The sequence below is a fragment of the Alternaria ethzedia genome, assembly GCF_023757985.1.
Source record: "Alternaria ethzedia strain BMP 0044 chromosome Unknown scaffold_1, whole genome shotgun sequence".
Classification (NCBI taxonomy): domain Eukaryota; kingdom Fungi; phylum Ascomycota; class Dothideomycetes; order Pleosporales; family Pleosporaceae; genus Alternaria; species Alternaria ethzedia.
Window position 1 is genome coordinate 1,117,998 of NW_026056194.1, and position 16,011 is coordinate 1,134,008.

General features: G+C 53.9%; 7 protein-coding genes across 7 annotated transcripts; 4 read left to right on the forward strand and 3 right to left on the reverse strand.

The window, feature by feature from the left end:
• Window positions 1–813: 813 nt before the first annotated feature.
• Window positions 814–2,214, reverse strand: J4E87_000364 (uncharacterized protein; the record flags this gene model as incomplete). The annotated part of the gene is made up of 1 exon (XM_049372022.1): window positions 814–2,214. One exon carries the CDS (start codon window positions 2,212–2,214, stop codon window positions 814–816), a length of 1,401 nt encoding a protein of 466 aa, XP_049238156.1.
• Window positions 2,215–2,523: 309 nt separating this feature from the next.
• On the reverse strand, window positions 2,524–3,562 carry J4E87_000365 (uncharacterized protein; the record flags this gene model as incomplete). The annotated part of the gene is made up of 2 exons (XM_049372023.1): window positions 2,524–3,067; window positions 3,117–3,562. The coding sequence occupies 2 exons, from the start codon at window positions 3,560–3,562 to the stop codon at window positions 2,524–2,526; spliced, it is 990 nt and encodes a 329-aa protein (XP_049238157.1).
• Window positions 3,563–3,968: 406 nt separating this feature from the next.
• Window positions 3,969–5,232, forward strand: J4E87_000366 (uncharacterized protein; the record flags this gene model as incomplete). Its single annotated transcript, XM_049372024.1, has 3 exons — window positions 3,969–4,144; window positions 4,196–4,417; window positions 4,485–5,232. The coding sequence occupies 3 exons, from the start codon at window positions 3,969–3,971 to the stop codon at window positions 5,230–5,232; spliced, it is 1,146 nt and encodes a 381-aa protein (XP_049238158.1).
• Window positions 5,233–5,692: 460 nt separating this feature from the next.
• On the forward strand, window positions 5,693–7,429 carry J4E87_000367 (uncharacterized protein; the record flags this gene model as incomplete). The annotated part of the gene is made up of 1 exon (XM_049372025.1): window positions 5,693–7,429. One exon carries the CDS (start codon window positions 5,693–5,695, stop codon window positions 7,427–7,429), a length of 1,737 nt encoding a protein of 578 aa, XP_049238159.1.
• Window positions 7,430–7,750: 321 nt separating this feature from the next.
• On the reverse strand, window positions 7,751–12,269 carry J4E87_000368 (uncharacterized protein; the record flags this gene model as incomplete). Its single annotated transcript, XM_049372026.1, has 7 exons — window positions 7,751–8,242; window positions 8,292–8,418; window positions 8,992–9,113; window positions 9,167–9,618; window positions 9,694–10,395; window positions 10,446–11,913; window positions 11,994–12,269. 7 exons carry the CDS (start codon window positions 12,267–12,269, stop codon window positions 7,751–7,753), a joined length of 3,639 nt encoding a protein of 1,212 aa, XP_049238160.1.
• A 396-nt stretch (window positions 12,270–12,665) lies between these two features.
• J4E87_000369 (uncharacterized protein) lies at window positions 12,666–13,859 on the forward strand (the record flags this gene model as incomplete). Its single annotated transcript, XM_049372027.1, has 2 exons — window positions 12,666–13,146; window positions 13,195–13,859. The coding sequence occupies 2 exons, from the start codon at window positions 12,666–12,668 to the stop codon at window positions 13,857–13,859; spliced, it is 1,146 nt and encodes a 381-aa protein (XP_049238161.1).
• A 178-nt stretch (window positions 13,860–14,037) lies between these two features.
• Window positions 14,038–16,003, forward strand: J4E87_000370 (uncharacterized protein; the record flags this gene model as incomplete). Its single annotated transcript, XM_049372028.1, has 3 exons — window positions 14,038–14,041; window positions 14,291–15,775; window positions 15,831–16,003. 3 exons carry the CDS (start codon window positions 14,038–14,040, stop codon window positions 16,001–16,003), a joined length of 1,662 nt encoding a protein of 553 aa, XP_049238162.1.
• Between the last annotated feature and the right edge of the window lie 8 nt (window positions 16,004–16,011).

The following is a 16,011-nucleotide window of genomic DNA, read 5'->3' on the forward strand; positions in this document are numbered from 1 at the left end:
CAGGAATCGAACGCAACGCAGTCTTCCAATCGCGCAGGGCATGGAAGATCAAATACACTGGTGCGACTCTGGATCCTGCACGGCAGCAACAGCTAAGCGTGATACTCGTGTGGGCCGACATACCCAAGCCAAAGCTTCTTGCGCAGGACGCCTTGAACTAGAGTTTGTCCCGGAGCTTGACCACGACGTCGCGACAGCAAGACTAGACGGCGAACACGAGATGTTGGGTAAGGGCTTAGCCATGACGGGTACGCAGTCAAGGGGTACTAGCCCTTCGAAGCATGGTGTTGATGGGATAATCTTATCAGATGGGTCCTTTCGGCGGGTCCAGAGACGGCTTGAACCCCATCTTCGGCTCTTTTCCGGTGGTACGAGCTTTACACCCGCAAATGATCTGTTGAAGTCGACATTGCGGCTGACGGTCTCAAAAGGAAGTCGTGTTGTGGCTGGCGAAAATTTGCGCGTGGTTCGATGTTTGGGTGGAGAACATCCAATATGAGTTTGCTTGATCTTATCTTATCTTGATCTAGATCAGCTGCTAGGCGCGTGCGCGTCGCGTCCGACCTCGGCGCGCCTCATCACAGCTACTCACCCTTGCACTTCATTCAATCTCATCGTCTTCATCATGGTGTTACGTGTGATACATTGGTTCTACATGAAGATGCCCTTACGAACTTATGAGCCACTTTAAGAAGCTATAGATCCGAGAAGAAGAATTGGGTATATAAAGCAGCCGAAATCTGGTAATTCCCCTCTACCAGTGTCCACCGAAAGCGTAATATGAAATGTATACGAGCCACAATATTTTAGCAGCTAGTGAGTGGGCAAGACGGCTCTAATAATCGCAATGCCCTCCTCTTCCGCATCTGACCAGACTTGCGCGGCTTCGACCCAATCCCGCTGTCTCAATGCAACTGCGCGCAGTGCAGCATGATGCCCCTCACGTTTACGAACTGTCAGGGCATCCACCCAAACCAGAGTGCGGTAATCAGGGTCTACAACTTCGATCGTCTCTAGGCCCAAGGGAAGCGAGTCGACCGAATCAACCCTATGACTCATTTGTACGCTGCACAGCGCTTCATTCGGGATGCGTAGCCGCTTCAGTTTGTCAAACTTATGATTGCGCAGCGAAGTTGCAATGGACCGAGCCCGTGTCGATACGCTCTCATCCGTAAAGGGTACCTCGACATCAATAAACAACTCTTCAAGCGTTGGCGCTGCGTGTTTCAGAGCTTCGATGATGTTATCCCAACCTAGGTCGTCTCTATCCTCAAAGTCAAGGTGAGAGTGCCGTTCAGGGTAAGAGAGAAATACTGATATCTTCTGAAGCGCTGGCAAACCCTGCAAAAGATCGTGGAGGTATTCGCTTCTGATGCACCTCCTGCCATCGAGCATTTGAATGGTCATCTCAAGATGTATAGAAGTGATGCTGGTAGAAATGACAGCGGGTACCGGGGCTGCGATGGGGTTCGCTCCCAAGTAAGTATCCCATTTTAGTTCCAATGACGTTAGATTTGGCCCTCGAAAGAATTCAAAGCCTGTGATCTCTTCACAAGACAGGTGTTGCAAACCAGCAAGACCACTAACGGCGTTGTCGCCAACCTGACTGCTTTGAGCACCAAACCAGTCTTGGACCGTTGTCTCGGTGATTCTTGGCCGTACCTTACCATGCTCATCCGGGCCAAATGGTTCTTGGTAGGTTTGCATGTCGAGCGTTTCCAGGTTGGGGAGCAGACCGAGGATGAGGCCACCGAGTGACGGCTCGAAATAACATGCAGGCATCGTCTGTCCGTCGATCTTTCCGTCGATGGAAATCTCTTTCTCACCCTCAACTTGAGTGCAAAGCTTATAATCGGAGCCCACTCGGCGATCTATATCAGCTTTGAGGTTCTCCAGACCGTGCACGCATTGTTGATCTTGACATTCTGACACATCGTGGTGCAGTCGCTTCGTGACTGGAAGCACGAGATGATGCACGAAGTTCGCGAGTTTCGCGTCCTTGATCAATGCACGCAGGAATTGCATAACGGCACCATGATGATCAAATCCGAGGGGAAGGATAGGCGCATGGTAAAGAACCTCCTCGGCGACGGGTCGGTATTTCTTCGCAACACGTGCGAAACCTGCTAGAGTAGTCTGGTCAGCTTCATTGGAGGTAATTCTGTGGAGTATGTTGAGTATCAGCTCATCTGGCAGATCATCCAACTTAGCCATTTTGACGTAGTGCACTGCCTGTGGCAGGCTCGAGAGTGGTAAGGCGTGAGATCAGGATCAGTTCGACTGGTATTTCGTTAGACCAGTATATGTAGCAGGAATATTGCTCGCCGTCTGTGTACGTGACCCATGCCTTGTTCATAAACGTTGTGAACTACTGCTTTGGGTGCTGACAGAAGGAAAGCACTGTGCTAGATTAGCCGACGTGATGACGTTGAACTTTGAGGAAGAGATCAAAACAATGTCACTCAAGACATGAGGATACATGAAGCTCGATCGTTACGGTCGCTTAGATCAACAAAGTTTTCTCTACTTGAAGTCCTTCTCACTCAATGAATCCTCCATCTTCTGTATCCTTTCCCAAGTTTCACTCCACTTTTCCCACTCGCCATCAGGGAGCTTACCCTTGAGGGGCAGCCTTCCGCCCTCCATTGTGCCAAAACCGGTGACCCTTTTGACTGCCTCTTTGATGCCCACGATACCATACTTGCCGATGAACTCCTCTGCAGTACTAACGGTGTATTGCAGCTCCTTCATCTTCTTGAGGTTCTCATCGGTGATCGGCCTTGTCTCCGCCAGCTTCATCAACGAGCAAACGGTCTTGGGGTATATGGCTGCGAGACCATCGATGACACCTGCGGCATCGAAGATGACGATGGGACCGAGTTGTTGGCCGAGGCCAGAGTAGACGCGGAATTTGTTGTGGTCGATCTTGGGGTCTAGCGAGACTTGGTTGTGCCATGAGACGACGGCGTGCGACATCTTGCAACCGACGATGTTGGGGTGTTGGGCGAGGATGCGGTAGGTTTCGGGGGTGACCATGACGCCGTTGGTTACACCGGGGTAGTTGTAGCTGTCGCCTCGTTAGTACGATACAACAACTTCACGTGGTTGGAACTCACATGAGTACGGGTAATGGGCTCTTGTCCGCGACGACGGTATACCATTCTCTGATGCCTTCCTGGCTCGCCGCGGCTCCGAAGTAGCCCGGCGCAAGGACAAGTCCCCATTGCGCGCCCGCTTTCTTGAAGTCTTCCAGCCACTCAAGCGTCTCATCCACGCTGTTGATCAATGTACCAGCCATGATTGGGTAGTCCTTGAAGCCTGCCTCTTCTAGCCCCTTCCGTACACCAGAGACAAGGTCGATGCGCTCCTGTCGCGACATGTGAATCGCTTCGCCCGTGGAGCCGAGCAGGACGAGACCGCGCACGCCATTTTTGGCAAGGAATACAGAGTGCTCGACTTGAGTCTGCACGTCGACAGCGGGTTGCAGCGATTTGGATTCGGATTGGGGTTTGAAGAAGGTCGGGACGGGGACGAAGACGCCGGTTGGTGGTGATGATGTCATCCTTGTGGCTCGTGCGTAGAATCGCGTTCTTGTCGCTTGGTGATGTGTTTCTTCTTTTTACTGGAGTCAAATGTCAAGCAGCAGCTATTACGCGCAGCGAGTACCGCGAGTTTTATTGCAAGTCTTGATCAGCCGTTCCTCGGGTTGCTTTACTCCAGCTGCCGAAGCTATGCGCCCCGCGGTGGAGCCCTTCTGGCCCTTTTGACCCCGCGCCGCCGTTCGGCTTACCGCGAAGGGGACATGGCGGCGGCATTGTGCTGATTGGCCAATCTAGGAGTTATGTAGACCCAGATGGCAATGCCATGTTCCAAGTGAAGAACATGCTTGAGAACCTAACAGTAACTTGGCATCGACAACTCCGAACGTTAACAGAGATAGTAGAGTACAAAAACGAAGAGCGTAAGCCATGGGCAAAATAGCAACGATCGAGTACTTTCGCGTTCCACCGCGTTGGCTGTTCGTCAAGATCACCGATGCAGATGGAAATTATGGTTGGGGTGAAGCATCACTAGAAGGCCATACACAAGCAGTCGAAGGATGCTTAGACGCTTGGGCTGAGCGTTACGTCGGCTTCGAAGCAGAGTGAGACAATCCCAAGTATATGGAGCCGCATCAATACTGACGACATAACAGTGACATCGAGCACGTATGGCAAATGTGCTGGCGCACCAGCTTCTACCGTGGCGGACCAGTCTTCATGAGCGCACTAGCTGGCATCGACATTGCACTCTGGGACCTCAAGGCTCGGAAACTCAATGTGCCAATCTACCAACTCCTCGGAGGCAAAGTACGCGACAAGCTCAAAGTGTATGCGTGGATTGGTGGAGACAGACCAAACGATGTCAAAGAGCAAGCGTAAGCAAATCTTGACTACAAGACATCGCCGTAGCCGCAAGCATGCAGTACTAATGTACATAAATAGTCTAGCACGAAAGGCCCAGGGCTTCCACGCCGTAAAAATGAACGCAACAGAAGACATTGGGTGGCTCGACTCCCCATCAGTCCTCCAATCCGCCGTCGACCGTCTCAAAACAGTCAAAGACCTCGGAATGGACGCCGGTATGGACTTCCACGGACGCGTCCATAAGCCCATGGCCAAGCAACTGGCGCGAGCCCTGGAACCACACCACCCACTCTTCATCGAAGAACCCCTACTCTCTGAACATATCACAGGTATCACATCGCTTCACAACCAGACGTCCATACCCATAGCGCTAGGCGAACGCCTCCATTCACGGTGGGATGTGCGCCCCTTCCTCGAAGCCGGCTGCGTCGACATCCTCCAACCAGATATCTCGCACATAGGCGGTATATCAGAAATGCGCCGTATAGCCTCCGCCGCAGAAACCTACGACGTAGCCATCGCGCCGCACTGCCCCTTAGGCCCCATCGCCCTCGCCGCGTGTGTTCAGGTAGATTGCACGCTACCCAATTTCGCGATTCAAGAGATGAGTTTGGGTATACATTATAATGCTGGTAGTCAGGATCTTACGTCTTACACGAAGAATCCCGAGGTGTGGGATGTGAAGGAGGGGTATATTGAGTTGATGAAGGGACCGGGGTTGGGGATTGAAGTTGATGAGGAGATGGTTAGAAGGGAAAGTAGGGATGCAAAGGCTTGGGTTAGTCCGGGATTTATTGGGCCTGGGGGTGAGGTCAGAGAGTGGTAGGGTGTTGAGGTCTACATCGCATTGGCAGTGTGTGGATAGAGGCATCATGGGGAGGCCTGGAGGTTTGCAAGTTACTTTTGCTTGATGGGCAGAGACATCATGGGTAGGTCTGGAGATATACGCATGATTCTGTATGAAGCTTGTAAAGTCCGCTGGCGACGTGAGTACCTCCTCGCTATTCCATGAGTCTCCCATCCACACGATAATCCGAGGTGAAGGCGAACACAATAGGTAAATTTTCCACCTTCACTTCTCCACTTTTCCCCATTGTCGTCTCCAGCAGTCACCTCGACTTTTCAATCCACCTCATAATAGAAAGATAGCTATTGTACCGTTCCCCCCAGCTTTGCAGCTCCCAGATGCCCAATATATAAAGAGCGATTTCCCCGTCCCCTCTCTTCTTTCTCCAGCCCACACATTTCCAACACACACATACATACCATCACATATCTTTGCCAAAATGGCATTCCTCTTCTTCCTCGCCGTCTTTACTCTCCTGGGGTGGCTCGCTTGCGAGTATGATGACTTCTGGGCTTCTCCCCCATCCTCTTCTTCTTCTTCGGTCCCTGCGGCTGGTCCGCATACCGCCCCATCTTCGCCTTCCTCTTCGCTGCCGCGCCGAGAGCGTCGAGCTCTTGCGCGTGCTCGGTCCCGGTCTCCTCCTCCGGTCCCTGAGTGGGCTCGCCCTGGCTCCCTCCTGTCGCCGCCCCGACAGCAGCAGCAACAGCAACAGCAACAGCAACAACAGCAGCAATACTTGCCAGCTGAGGGCAAGTACGACACATTCCTGGACGTGAGGTCCACCGAGGCCTCTGGCCAGATAGAAAGAGTTTGGGATCCGGTGTGTGGGTGGCGCTGGCGTGCGGTTCGTGGTGAGAGATTGGCTGCGAGTTTGGTTCCCCTTCCGAATTCGCCTCCCCCCTCGCCTTTCGTCGCTCCGGTTCCTCCTCCGGTCGTGGTTCTTGCTGCTCCTGTTCCCGCTCCGGCTCCTGTGGTTGTTTCGGCACCACCCGCCCCCATTGTCGCACCGCCGCCGCCTCAGCGCACAGTCGCTGAAATCCTGGCCGGCATCCCGTCGAAGCCCGAAGGGCTCGTACACATCTTTCCGCTCCCGGCTCCAGCACCAGGACCACAGCTACAGCCTCTGTTTGGTGGGTTGTCGCTGGCGACACCTGCTAATCATGCTTCGGGCTCCCTGGGACTGGTGCTGCCCGGCTTCACATCCTCGGTTTCGGCTCCTCTCCCTCCTCCTCGACACCCCTCTCCCCCAGCGGAGGCTGACCATAAGCCTCCGGCTGACGACAATTCCGGATTTGTCGCGCCGCCACCTTCCCTCTCTCTTCCAGCTGGGGCTGACCATAAGCCCCAGGCTGATGACATTCCTGGACCTGTCGCGCCCGCTCCTCTCCCCTCCTCTTCTTTCGCCTTCGGGCCTGGATCTGGTGCTGCTGCTCCGTCCTTCGGTGCTGGTTTCGGTGCTGGTTTTGCCGCGCCTGCTCCCGCTCCTTCCTTCGGTGGCGCCTTTGGTGCCGGTTTGGCCTTCGCGCCAACCTCGTCTTTCTCCTCTGGTCCCGCCTCCCGCCCCTCCTCGCGCCGTCGCGGTGCTGGCCGTGGCGGTAACGTCATCTACCAACTCCGCGAGGTCGCTGCCCCGGGCATCAAGGACGACGCCGACGACAAGACCTCCCGCCGGGAGACCCCTCTCGACGCTGAGCTCTTCAGCATCCTGCAGGTCATGGCAGCCGACCTCGGGCATGTGAGCTCGGTCGGTCTGGACAAGATCGCCGACTACATCTCCGGTTCTTCCCTCGCCTCTTTCGAGACGAATCTTCGTCGCAAAGAGAACGGACTTCGCTCGTTTGCTAACCTCCTGCGTTGGCAATGCAAATCTGGTCAGTCGCTGCCCCCTGGTGGGACAGTGGCTCTTCGTCAAACCATCTCCGTGCTGGCACGTGTTGATGGGTTGGTGACTGGGTTTGTCGCTGACAATGGGGGTCAGCAGCAGCTGTTCGAAGGGGGCGACTTCTTCTTGTGGGCGCGGGCGTGGCGCTACCTGGAGACGGTCGGCTGGCAGGAGAACAAGGTTCAACTGCAGCGAGAACTGGACGCGGCGCTGTTTGGGCAGTTGGAGGAGTTGGTGAGGAAGCACCAAACCCATTGGGTGAGGTTTCTGAAGCCGGCTCGCGCTCAGAAATGAGGCGGTGGGGTGCAGCTTTGTTTGCGAGCGCCGTTTTGGTATGCTCTTTTTTTTGTATGCTTGTTGTCGGCTGGTCCGCAATGGGTACTGCACTTCACGATTAGTAGATAGTTGAGAATGGTACTTTTTCTGCCTTCTCATGTCATCTCCAAACCATGCTTGCCTCTGTTGAAGTGATTCATTATACCTACGCTTGATATCCTCGACTACTCCGGACTTTGACATCTCCCAGCCTGTAGGCCGCTGAAGCATAGCGCGACATTCCAAGATCCCCTCGTTCTTTGCTTCGAATGTCCGCATACACCTCTAGGCTATCCCAATCTACTCCTCATCAACATTCTCCCGGCTCGAATGCCCGCTGAAGTGTTTGAACTTGATCTGCATCGGCGACTCCCCCAAGAGACCAGAATGATGGACCGGCGGCGGTGGAAGATGGATTGGTCGAAGGCCACCAGGTAGCAAGGGCGTGGGCGGGATGATGATGTCGGGTCGAGCGGGCGAGCCAGCCGGGGTAGTAGAGCCGAGTGTGGAATCAGCCATGGATCTGGTACTGTCGTTCCAAGATGCAGTCTCCTCCAGTACCACAGCTTCTTCACTTCCATCTACCCGGGTCGAGGGCGCCATCATGTTCATGTTGCGATACGCAGCGACGCCCTCTCCCATCGTCTCATCGACGTATGCAGTCTGACTCCACAGCAGCGCTTGCCACGGCCACACGAAGCCCTCGTCTTCCCAAGGCCAGGTGTGCGTCTCGGTGTATTCCATCAACGCGAACGCAGCGAAGATCAGCATGCTCGCACACAGGAAGCCAATCTACAAGCCGTTAGTAATGTCTTCCAGGTAGCTTCCACGACGTACATACCACGGCGTTGGTCAACTCTTGGGGTCTAGGGAAGAACCCGGGCTGCTCATACTCTGCGACCGCGAATAGAGTACTGGCGACAAGTGCGACGAATGCATATCTGTACTTGGCGAGAGGCGCGATGATCCTGCGATATTCTTGGCGGATGTTTTCGGGGAGGAAGAATTCTACGACTCGCGTTCTGATGTGACGTAGGAAATTGAGCGTAGTGGCGGTAGTGGTAGCAGGTGCGGTTGTCAAATTGGTCGTTGAAGTGGCCATCGTTGCGGGTGCGGGTGGAGAGGTGGCTGTGCGGGTCGATGTCGCGACTGCCTTGTTCGCGGTCAGTGAGATCATGCTACTCGAAAAGTCTGTGCGACGCGCTTCCCAATGCAAATTCCGGGGCGTGAAAGTAAGGAAAGCGCGCACTGCCCTATTTGGGTAAAGAAAACAAACAAAGAAGACTGCGCGCATAGCAAACGCACGTCCGCGCGTTGCAGCAAACACCTGGCGGAGAAATGCCCTGTCGTCTCTAGAATGATCACCGGCGGAAGGGTGCATTAGCCCAAGATGAAAACTTCAGAACAACACGAACAGGTCAGACTATATAAGTCATCCCATGATACTCACTATCGGAATCTTCGCAGCCGTTATCGAAGATGTCAGGAATCTATTCAGGGTATATCATCAATCTACTGCCAAGTCTACAAGCAACACTCACTCCTTCGGCTTAAAAACGCGATGTCTCGCCAAAAGTTGCGATATCATGAAATGCGAAACGTCCTCGTCGGCCCAATATGTCATGTGACTCGCTATACTCGCCAGCAGCGAGATATCAAAAGCCTGTTGCAATGTTAGAACCGTAAGCTACACATGGAGAGGATTTTGTCACTTACGCCTTCTTGGATACTGTAATCCACGCGACCATTACTGTTCAGCGCCCGGACTTTAGCTTCCTCCTTCTTAAGCTTACGACTTCGTTCTTCTAGCTCCTGCCATTCGAGATCTTTCTCTACGTCTCGCTCGCCGTCTTCGCTTTGTTGACTTGCTCTTCGCTTTTGGAAACCAGCAAAGAGGGTTTCGATGTCCCCTTCGATGAGGGTGGGAGGATGTTCGCCGTCTGTGCCCTCGGCAATGGTCTCTTGCCCGAGGCGGCGGCGACGCTCTTCGCTGATGAAGGCACTGGTCGGCTCGTTGAGTCCTGGCACAAGATTTACAGCGCTATTTGGGGCGGGCGCCGCAGCGGTGAGGGGTCGAGAAGTGCGCTGTCCTTGTGTATTGTTGCCTGCGCCTGTCATCTCGGTTCCTGATATGCCAAGGCTGCGGTTGAGGAGTCCACTGGCGATGCCTGTAGCACATGGTTTGTCAGCATGTATTTCCTAGTAACGAACATATCAGGTAGCCAGAGGTGGTCCGAACTTACCAGATCCTAGAGAAGTCCAAAAGTCAGTCACACCCTGGCCAACGCGCTGTCCAATACCAGTAAAGCCTTGCGATGCAGGCGCACCGAAGATGCCCTTTTTGGTATAAGGTAGAGGCTGAGCCTTAAGAGCTGACATCGCTGGCGATATCAACGGCTCGATGCGATAACTGATCGGATCGGTCGGATGGAAGATGTTGAAGACTTGCTTGCAGAGAGGCGAGGAAGTCGTAATATCGAACGCATGCTCGTCTCCGCCTTGTGAGAAGGGGTCATCAATCGACGTCGCAGGCGTCTTTGGCGGAACAAATCCAGTAGGGGAATTCTGCGGTCTTCCAACAATTGTACGCCCCTTGAGCATCTGGAACAGGCCAATAGGCGATCCAAGAGCATAGAAGTCCTCCACCTCAAAGTCCAGCTTCAGGCCTTCTTCGGTAGATCTTCGCTGTTTGGCCGATTGTGCGCTTGGTTTGGCTTTTGGGTCTTTTTGGATGCATAAAATATCGAACATGATGGCAGACCCGAGCGAGTGCCCGACTAAGCTCACTTTGCCTTTGAAAGACGGGTTGCGCTCCTTGAATAGGCGGTAGGTGCGGTTTAATTCATTAACGACGATGCGAGAGATATGGCCCTTGTAAGCGGGACTTTGATACAGCAAGATGTCAAGCGCGAGATCAGTAAGGAAATTGCGAACAGCGGGAACGCCTGTGTTGTTAGTTATCGAGTCTAGCTCAGGACCGGATCGCTCAACTCACCTTCAACGGTTATGTCCTCGAGATTAGGATACTCTTCATCTTCATGGTCGAGATCGCCTAGGTCGTGTTCTTTGCGGTTGTGCTTCAAGCTTTGCTTAGGGAAGTCCAATAAGTGCCGCCAAATTATGGGGATGACTTGTATGCGGTTGTTCTTGGTCTCTGAGTCTGTTTCCGCATTCAGGGCTTGCAAATCGGGCGAAGCTGAGTAGACAGATTTGAGGGACTTGCGCAACGTGTTGACGTCGTGGATGAAGTTGATAGACTCCATTCGCATTCCGAGCCGTTGTCCAATGCCATGTGTTACTAAGAGCAGATGCTCGATGTCACGGTCTTGATCACTGCCGTGCTGCGTTTTGTAGTCTTCACGCATCTCTTTCTCCTCACGCTTTCGTATTTCCTCTTCTTGTTGTTGCTCATATTCTGGTTTCGAGGAAGTCATCAGTGACGATACCTGTCGTTCGAGATTGCGCCTGCGCGTTTGCGAAGGCGACATGCTTCGCTCGTTTTCCGACGTTTCTCCGTCGGCGTCAGAGTCAGACTGCTTGCCGTGATCTGAACCATATGCCAGGGCGGGGGTAGCCGGTCGGTCCTCCTGTTTTGCGCTTTGAGATCCCTTCCCTGGGGTCGGTTGTTTCTTCTTTTCTTTGGGATCGGTGTACCCTCGGATGTATTTGTACCCAGCATAATGGGCTCCTCCAGCGAAGCGCTGGTACAGGGTACTGCCCATGCGCGACCACATGTCATCAGTCAACATCCAGGCTGTCGTCTCGTCTTGATAGGTGACGGTAGAGTTTAGATGTGCGCCGAACAGTCGGTGTGTGCGCGGTAAGTCGGCGGGCGCATTGGAGGTCGTAGATGCATCGCCGGGGTTGAGATCGTTGGACTGTTTCGAAGCCTCTTTCTGTAGATTATCATACGACGACTTGGGCGTGACTGGGTTGGATGTCGAATCGCGATTCAGCCTGGCCAGCTCCTTGCGGTGGTCCTCGCCAGCACTTGGGCCCATAGAGAGCGGCCGAGCGCGGGGTTGCGAGACTGCTCGCTTCTCTTCCGGCTTCCCGAACTTCCATGGCTTGACTTTCAGGTAGCCTTCCTCGAGCTGCATGGCTAGACCTTCATCGACAGCCTCCCCATCTGGTGTGAACCACGTCCCTCGCTTCACATCGTATACAGGACCCAGCCAGTATGATGGCGCCAGCTCGCGTGTCTCGATCTCGACATCGAACAGGTAGTCTTCGTTGACGGGCACCTTTGTGGTTTTGGGAGGAGTCGCGCTCGCTTGGGTGGGCGTCGTGGGGCTGATGATGCCCTTTCGCAGTTCGTCGGCATCGGCTTCGTCGGCAGTCTTCTGGAAGGCGGCCTCGATGGCGCGAGAGTCGCTGGCGCCGAAGGGTATCCATTTCTTGGGTTTGGGCAGGGCCGTGTCTGGGGCCATGGCATGTTTCGAGAGGGGTTTGCGCTTGGGCGTCTGCCAAAGTCAGTGCCGCAACGGAAGGCAGGAGCGCTGTGGAGATGACGAAAGCCCAAAGGTGTATATTGACTACTTACATCTATAGCATGGAACCACCTCACAGCCAGCGGAGGACAGTCCTTGGGGTACCGCTTGAGACTCAGCCTGTACCTCCGGTCAATCACATGGTCTCCTCCCTGCTGAGGAGCCAGCACTGCCGCAGCTCTATCCTTCTCCTTCTCCTGCTCTGCCTTCTTCGGCTTGTCCGCACTCCCCTCGGCCTTGGATGTCGCCGGGGGCTTGGGGGTGCCGGCGCGTGAAGGCCATGGGGATAGATTGGAGAGAAAGCCCTGCTTATTATCCGGGGCAGCCATTCTGTCGACTGGAGGGGCGTCGCCGCCAACGCGCAGCTTGCTCAGCCAGGACTTTGTGTTGTATTGTGAAGCTTGGAAGGGTGGAGCCAGCGGCCTCGGGCGGGGCGATCGGCAAAGCACGCGAAGATGGACGCGTCGAGGAAACGTGTTGGCGATGGAGAGTGGCTCAGAGGGTAATGGCGGGACGAGGCATGTTATACAGTCATGGGGCGGTGGCAGGTGTCAGAAACATGGGATTGCATGGGCTCGCTGGTGTCTTGCATGTGCTTCTGATTTCAGGGCCGCAGCATGGCCGGAGCGGCTAGTTACATCACTGGCCAACGCGCGGGGCAGCCAACTGCTCTTCCATGCGCGTCGCGCGTCGACGACATCACCACACCGCCACCTCTCAACACCATGGTCATTCGCACCATCCACGATCTGAACGCCCGAAAACTGGTCTTGCCGCCGGCTCAGCCTAGCCCCTCTACGGACACAGAGCGCTTTTCTCTCGCAGATGCTGGTCATCTGAAGCTAAAGCTACAAGCTCTCGATCGCGCCATATCGAGCATACGGCCAGATAGTCATAGCGAAGATGATATTACCAATATTGACGATGCCTGCAAAACAAACCCATCTGGAGGATCCGTCTACGTCGCTGGCTCGGAGAGGTTCTACCTCGTAGTAAAAGGCCTCACGGGGCCGCGCGCCACTGCCGATGCTTATGCTGAAGCATACAAGACTGTGCTACAAGGCAGGCCCTATGCTAACAAGTACAAGCTATCTTGGTGGGAGGGGCCAACACCCACATTCTCAGAGATACGTCCTCTACTACGAGATATTGACATTGCCTGCGAAACGAACCTCGAAAGCGCCTTTGCCATACTTGAGGAAAGAGGTATGTACAGAAGGGACCACATACTCTGACTCTGCTGACATGGACTAGCCAAACCCTTTCCCTTCATCCGACTTCCCGCTGAGCTCCGGCTCCACACATACTCATTCCTTCTTCCCCCCGGGCCTCGCATCGTCCTTGACCCTTCACGTCAACACGTCACGCGTCCACGCCTCAACATCATGCGAACCAACAGGCAGTTACACAATGAAGTTAGGAAGCTCTTCTACGGGAACAGAAGAATGTTCATTGAAGTGGGACCCGGCCTCATGGACAAAGAACTCGTAATCAAATATGACCACGGCCTCAAGGGTTTACACATGGCAACTACGATAAACCCGACTATCTTGCAGCTTCTGAAAGAGCTGGAATTCCAGTTCTGTAAACATATGTGCGGCGAGAGCTACCCCTCAGAATCATGGATGAACCCCTTGGGCCGCATATACTACGCACTCAAGCTTGAGCGTATCCGCATCACCTTCATCAAGAGTGATATCTACCGTTTAAGTGCGGCAGGGTCTACGAATCCTAAAGGTCTGGAATCACAGCGGATTCAATATGAGAAATTGGAGCGCTTTGGCAGATGGTTTATAAACCAGATTCCGGCGTCTGTGAACGTATCGTGGTCACGCGAAGACGCGGCAATTTTCTTTAACAGCACTGCTGTGGAGCAGCGTTTATATCAAGCCATACAAGAAAGGGCATTGCCTGAGTAGGTCATACTGTCGCGGTGCCTGGACGATTCCAGGATGTCCATGGATAGACGGCCTTCGATTCGCCAATACACAAATGCTCATCTCTATATCATACAGCATGTTGAGCGGGATGAGTGTACTGTTACCCACATCAAAGAGTATGAGGATTGCGATCTTGTCTATTTGATGAGGAGTACCTATGCGTATGTGGTTGATGTATTGCGGGAGTCATGAGTGGCTCGTCTCGCTCTGTGTTGTCGCAGTACCACTGGGTGAAGTGGATGGCAACCGAAGTATTTGCCTACATCAAGTTGTGAAGGTGAAGCAGCCTTTTCTCTTACCTGCACCGCGCTTGGTCCAAAAGGGGATAGTATCGTTCTCACCTCACTTTCTACCTCTTATATGTATACGCGACTTTATCGAACACCCTACTACTGACACCACCCGATCAGGAAAGTGGATAGCTGCGCGGCTCATGGCATTGGAAACAATCTCACCACCAGGCCACGACGAGGCTATGGGCAGCGCTCTTCCATATGCTGATAGTCGTCTAGGAAGACTACCCACAGAGCTTCTTCAGTCCGTTATCGATCATTCTTCGCACTTCCGTCTTGCCAGCATCGCATGCATAAGCCCTGAGCTGCGCGCGCTTGTCGAACGACAGCTATATCGCGATGTGGTCCTAGGCTGGGGCTTCGCGGGAGATCTATGGCCATTCTACCGGACAATCCAGTCACGGCCGGATCTGTCCATGAAGACCGAATATCTCGTCATCAAAGTCGTTGATCGCATGATGAGTATCGAGGTTCCCACGCTTGGTGTTGTACCACAGGGCGCGATGTTCCCCTCTACCATCCGAGCAGAAATAGAAGAAACTCGCATCGCTTGCGCTCTTATCTTCTGGCAAATGACCGAGCTCGAATTTCTTAGCTTGTCAATTGTACATGCCGACGAGGACGACGATGGCAGGCCCAGGCTCGTCCCCAAGTGCTTGAGCAAACTCATCTCCCATTTCGATAATCGCACAGCACATCTCACGACATTCCCTGGACTACAAAAGCTACGAAGCCTCAAATTCGAAGGCACTGAGTTCCACTGGGTACTCGCCAAGTCCCCAAATCTGGAGGAGATTGTTCTCACTCGTGCCAGCCACATCCTGGCTGACGGAGACTCGTCTGCGATCAACACTGCTGTCAAATCTCTCACATTCCCGGTACAATCCGCCGTTCTCAATCCAGCTTGCAGCCACTACGACGCCTTGTCTCCCTTCCTCGCACACTTCCCTCGCTTGGAAACTCTGCGTATGCCTTTCAACGATGCCGACGAAGGAGTAGCCGGACCCCGTTCACACTTCAATCTCGATCGCGACGATCAGGGTAGCTATACTGTCTTATTCCAGAAGCTCATGTCAGTGGCGCCTGTCTTGACAAGGCTGGAACTAGACGCATCCACTCACTGCAGTGAGGAGGACACCAGCTTTCTAGACCACGTGTTACCCGGAGATGGCTTCCTTATTTTCAAGGCGCTCAAGCATCTTTTGGTACCTTACCAGTGCCTGTTCGGACGAGGCGAGCCACAATGGGCACATATCCAGCAACCGGCGGATGAGATGCTGCCCCCGACTCTTCAGACCTTGAAGGTCCATTTCCCAGAACTCGCATTCCTTGACTGGCTCACCACGTTATCTTACTATCGGAAACAGCTTCCTGTGCTGGAGCATATTGGTATCGCGTGTTCAAGCTGGGTCGGAGGCTCATATGTTGACTTTGCGTTTACTTCGTATCCGCACCCTGCGCTGGACGTGCTTTCCTCGATGGGCATTGAGTGGAGCATTGATATTCCACAGTGTTGCTGGAGGCAGGCATGGGACGACTATGATCTCCGGACTTGGGATGCAGTTGCGTGGATGGATAGGACTTTTGGTCCTTCGTATCGTGGTGAGCTTTGGATACGATGGTCATGGGGTGGATTTGGCTGATAACATGTGTCTAGGTACGGTGTTTAACCCCACCCCTGGTGACGACTCGGAGCTAGACCTACCGCCAGTCGTTCTCAAAGAGCAAGCAGACAGTGGAAGTGCAGTCGAAGTCAATCCTGATGCTCAATACACCGCCGCCGAACTAGCTATCCTGTGGGAAGCAAGCACTACCGTGCTCTACGAATAGTAGAGGCG